Below are 4562 nucleotides of genomic sequence, written 5' to 3'. Positions count from 1 at the left end.
ATATTAATATATTATTAATATATTAAATATTATATTTTACAAGACATTAAATATTAACAATTAAGAACTAGCGATGATTCTTAGCTCTTTTTATTTTCTTATTATTATTTTATTCAATTGAATAATTAATTTTATTTAAATATTCATATGTTAATAAAAGATATGTCAAAATAAAAGATATTTAAATCTTGTTTTAAAATCTAAAAAACATTGATTTTTTTAAGTACACTTATAAAATATGATGCAGACAATTTGTTATATATTAAAAATAGAAGTAAAATTCTGAATTCTGAATGTTGCAATTGATTCTATATTATTTAACGATAACAATACAACTGTACAACAATTATTATAATTACAGCAAATTTTAATCATGAATTATCTTTCCGTTCAGTTACCGTAAGTAACACTGAGAGATAACCGAGTGAAGTTCTCACAATCTGAAATAAAATGACATTTAACAGAAAGTTTAACATATTTACAACATATTCATATGCGATTGTGAAACTAATCCATAGAATCAATGAATCAATCACTTTATTGATTAATAGATCAATCAGTTCAAAGATTGCTCAATCAATCCTTTGCAATATTTGTAATCGATAATATCAGGAAAATATCGTGATTGATTTATAAATGAATGGGTGAATAAATCAATTGATTGATTAATTGATCGATTGATCGATCAGTTAATAAGTCAATTAATTCATGAATTAATCACGAATTTTTTTATGATATTGACATATTGTAAAAAATAAAATGTATAAAATGTATAAAATGTATAAAATGTATAAAATAACTTACAATATAATTATTTATAAAATAATAATTATTTATAAATAATAATTATTTATAAATATTTTTACCTTACTAAACATCTGTAAAGAAAATGTACTGAATTTCCCAGCAGTTAAGGAAAAAGGTGCTGTTGATCTATGTATGATAAGTAGAAGATTTCTGGCTTCCTTTCCTGGCACATTAAACCAATTTGATTCGTATGCAGAGAATCCTATCTCAGTACTCTTAAATGTCATTAATTAATATTTAATAATTAATCTAAAGTTACAATAATTTTAATGTACGATTATTATTTTCTACAGTAAATATATTTCTTCTCAATTTACTAGTCGATTAAAATGTGTAACATGTTATTCTTTCAAGCAGTTATATTTTAATTTATAAAACGATAAAAAATCGAAACTAATGATTGATTTTTTTTATTCATAAACAATAATTATGGCATTTATCAACAAAAAATCAATTAACTTCGATTTTTTTTCGTTTTATAAATTAAAATATAATGCGTGCATATATTGTATATGTATGTTTAATATTTGCAATAAATTCTTATTCTACTATCAGCAAACTGACATTATTTGTCGTCATTTTAATGTATTTTTAGCGTCTTTACTGTCAAAATAACGTTAAAATAACGATAAATAGTATTAATTTGTTATTTCGAAGAAATGAGGAAATGCAATAGATATGTAATATACATTCAGAAGTGTCAAAGATTGTCATTAATGGCATTAGCAATGGATTATGACACTATAACCCGCAAACTTTTTGGCACTTCTGAAGCAAACTTTTTGGCACGTGTGAAAGCACATTATGCACATATATTTATAAATCTTACTTGAACAAGCAGCATTTCACCGACGTAACAATAAATATACAAGTGAACTAGAATAAATCCTACGAAAATGCCTAGAAAAATCAATTGGAAGATCATCGATTCGTTTTCTTCTTTTTTTATTATTATCTGAAATATTCCTTATTTTTATTACACATATTTTTATATTTTCTGAATTAATTGGAAGGATTTGTGCGCAGCAACGTAATACAAACAAATGTAATATTAACAAAATGTTAATATTATATTTTTAATTGATTAGAATGAAAATAAATGCGTAAACAATATCTGATAAAATGCTATTTTCCATCACTCACCCTAAAAACCTGGAATCCTTGAAAGCATAACTGAATAGTACAAGAAAGCATCTGTATTAGCATTATCATGTTAAAGGAATCCTCAATTGTTTTTGCAAACCTTGACATATATGATTTGCATTTTTATCGATTTATATTGAATTATGACAATGCTAAATATACATAGAATTTTGCAAATTACATTTGCATAAACAATTTCATGTTAAGTAGATCATTTTACGTTAGATAAAATATTATAAGCCTTTTTTATCAAATGTTCTTTATTCGGTGACATAGCACGATGGCATGATAGATAATTATTTTTCAAGTTGAATATAATTGAATTTAATTGATTTTAATAAATTAAACTTAGAAATTTATTATGTGTATTTTATATAAATTTGTAAACAGAGAAACAAATTTGAAAACAAATTTATTACTTTAAATAATTAATTTTGAAATTATTAGAGCAGTCAAATGAAATATATCGGATGAAAAATTTAGAATGAAATCAGCTAACATGTTATTGTAGTAATCATTGTAACTGGCACTTCTTCCATCAACTCGTCTGGTTTCACATAGAAGAAGTGTTTTGCCAACTATGGCAATTGTTAAAAGTTCATTGTTATTAGTTTATTTCGATATCTGTATTTTTTTATCCGCTATATTTCATTTGACTGCCCTAATAACTTTAATAACAATTATCTTCTGCAGATATAAAAAAATGTATTTTAATACGTGAACTTATTTTATATGAGGCAATCTTGCGTTCTATAGCAGAAAATGTATAAAAATTTTTTATTTTCATGAATTATACAAACCAGTTTAAATGTTCATGTCTCATTACAATTTGTCTCAGTTCACTCTTGAACTCTTGAGACGTTTTTATTCCATTCGGATCGTTAACAAGATTTTTGAGCCTCTCGCGCAAGTTTTCGAATTGACCGCAGACATGGATCACTAGCATGGAAATGAAACTGTCGCTACCGGTATAAGCAACTGTTCCGCTAAAAGCAGATAAAATCTGGCATGCACAAATCAATTCAAAAATTGGACTTTTGATAACGTCGAAAGGAAAATAGGCCGTATAAATCATGGGACGAGATGAGTCATCAGGTGAAAATATAATCGCCGAAATCTTTAGAACGATATAAATGATTAGCAAGGTCTGGGTTAGTATTGTGCACCATATGGATATCTTTCTCATAAGTTTAGCATTCTTCAGCATAATTGTTCTTTCTCCAGATGTTTTTGGTATATACCAATCTTGATAGAAGAAGTTGACCAACAGCTTCAAAACTTTAAACAAATATTATCTTTTTGAATTTTTGAATGAAAATTTATGTAAGTCGATCTAATTTTATTTTATCACTAGATATTTCGCTGGCATTTTGCTGAATTATATCTTTATTGGACATAATCACGTAAAATGCCGAAACGAAATTGCTGTACAAAACGATTATAAAATAATTAAAAATAGATAATAGAAAAATAATAATAAATCATTTGTTATTGCCATTATATCGTTGTTTCATAAACTAGTAATTATTAAGTAGCTGATTATTATAATAAAATTTAAAGCTTCAAAATGTTAAATTTATAAGAGATAATTCTATTATTCAAAAAGTTTTAATTTTTTTGCTATTTCTAACGTTCTTTGTGCTTTGTACCTTTCCTTTTACGCCAGATGGTGAATGCTTTCATAAAAGAATTCGCGACTGGGATATTAGCGGTCGCCAGGTTTTCGGTCATCATATCCACGTTACCCCAAATGAATACTAAATTCGCCGATTGTGGTATACACACAAAGCCCAGCATGAAGAAACTGGCTATTATAAAGCGACATCGAGAGAGTCCGCTCTTTTGTTTAGGATTTTGTAATGGATCGGGCCAAATGCCGACGAGGCTCAAATTGAATCGATTCCATCCGATCGCGAAATTCAAGTCTATGCAGATCGAATTTTGCTTCAAAAATTAACGAATGAAGAAATTCGATCATTATTTGATACTCATTGTGCTAAAATTACATTAGCGCAAAAGAACGTCAACGCGATTTATAATATAATTTTACTTCCAAAGTATTTTGCTTCCAATTATGAAAAAGGATACATTCCAAGCAGAACAGTCTACTGAATCTACAAATCAACATCATGACATCAACATGACGTTGAAATAATTCTGAAACAATTATTAAATCATTTTTCGATCAGTCACGATTTATCTTAATGTCAAAATGATGTTATCGCGATTTATTGTTCTACTTGGAATATTTTCTTAATTATTTTAAACACTCAGCAATTAGCAGTGCACATATATTTCACAAATATATGTGTAATAAGTTTTTTAAATGGCTTTGCATTCTCTTCTCTAACTCTTTCTCTTCTCTAACTTGAGATTTAGATAGGAATTATATCTCGATAACAATTTTATTATCTACTTTTCACGTGAGCACATGAGCATCTCTATCCGTGCATACCTCGATCAGCATCCATCGATACTTATACGGATGTCAACGATGCAATGACTGAAACATTTTTACGATCGACTTTTTTCCATCCCTTCCCTAAAGATTACGCATGCTCCGATGCAGAAAGTGATCTACCCTCCATAAAAGACCCTAAAGTCAAGCCAGA

General features: G+C 27.4%; 1 protein-coding gene across 1 annotated transcript; it reads right to left on the bottom strand.

The window, feature by feature from the left end:
- Positions 1-371: 371 nt before the first annotated feature.
- LOC108687133 (odorant receptor 13a-like) lies at positions 372-4421 on the bottom strand. Its single transcript, XM_018192756.1, has 8 exons — positions 4406-4421; positions 3600-3875; positions 3117-3228; positions 2751-2936; positions 1947-2050; positions 1637-1707; positions 867-1022; positions 372-440 (listed from the first exon to the last, which is right to left on the bottom strand). Exons 1-8 carry the CDS (start codon positions 4419-4421, stop codon positions 372-374), a joined length of 990 nt encoding a protein of 329 aa, XP_018048245.1.
- Positions 4422-4562: the final 141 nt, after the last annotated feature.

Source organism: Atta colombica, unplaced genomic scaffold (assembly GCF_001594045.1).
Source record: "Atta colombica isolate Treedump-2 unplaced genomic scaffold, Acol1.0 scaffold102, whole genome shotgun sequence".
In the NCBI taxonomy this organism is placed as follows: domain Eukaryota; kingdom Metazoa; phylum Arthropoda; class Insecta; order Hymenoptera; family Formicidae; genus Atta; species Atta colombica.
This window is presented reverse-complemented; position numbering and strand designations above follow the sequence as displayed.

Coding starts and splice junctions, on each gene's coding strand:
- LOC108687133 (XM_018192756.1), bottom strand. Junction 3,229..3,599: donor CATCTGGCGTAAAAGGAAAG/GTACAAAGCACA, acceptor ATTTGTTTAAAG/TTTTGAAGCTGTTGGTCAAC. Junction 1,708..1,946: donor ATTCCAGGTTTTTAGGGTGA/GTGATGGAAAAT, acceptor TGATTTTTCTAG/GCATTTTCGTAGGATTTATT.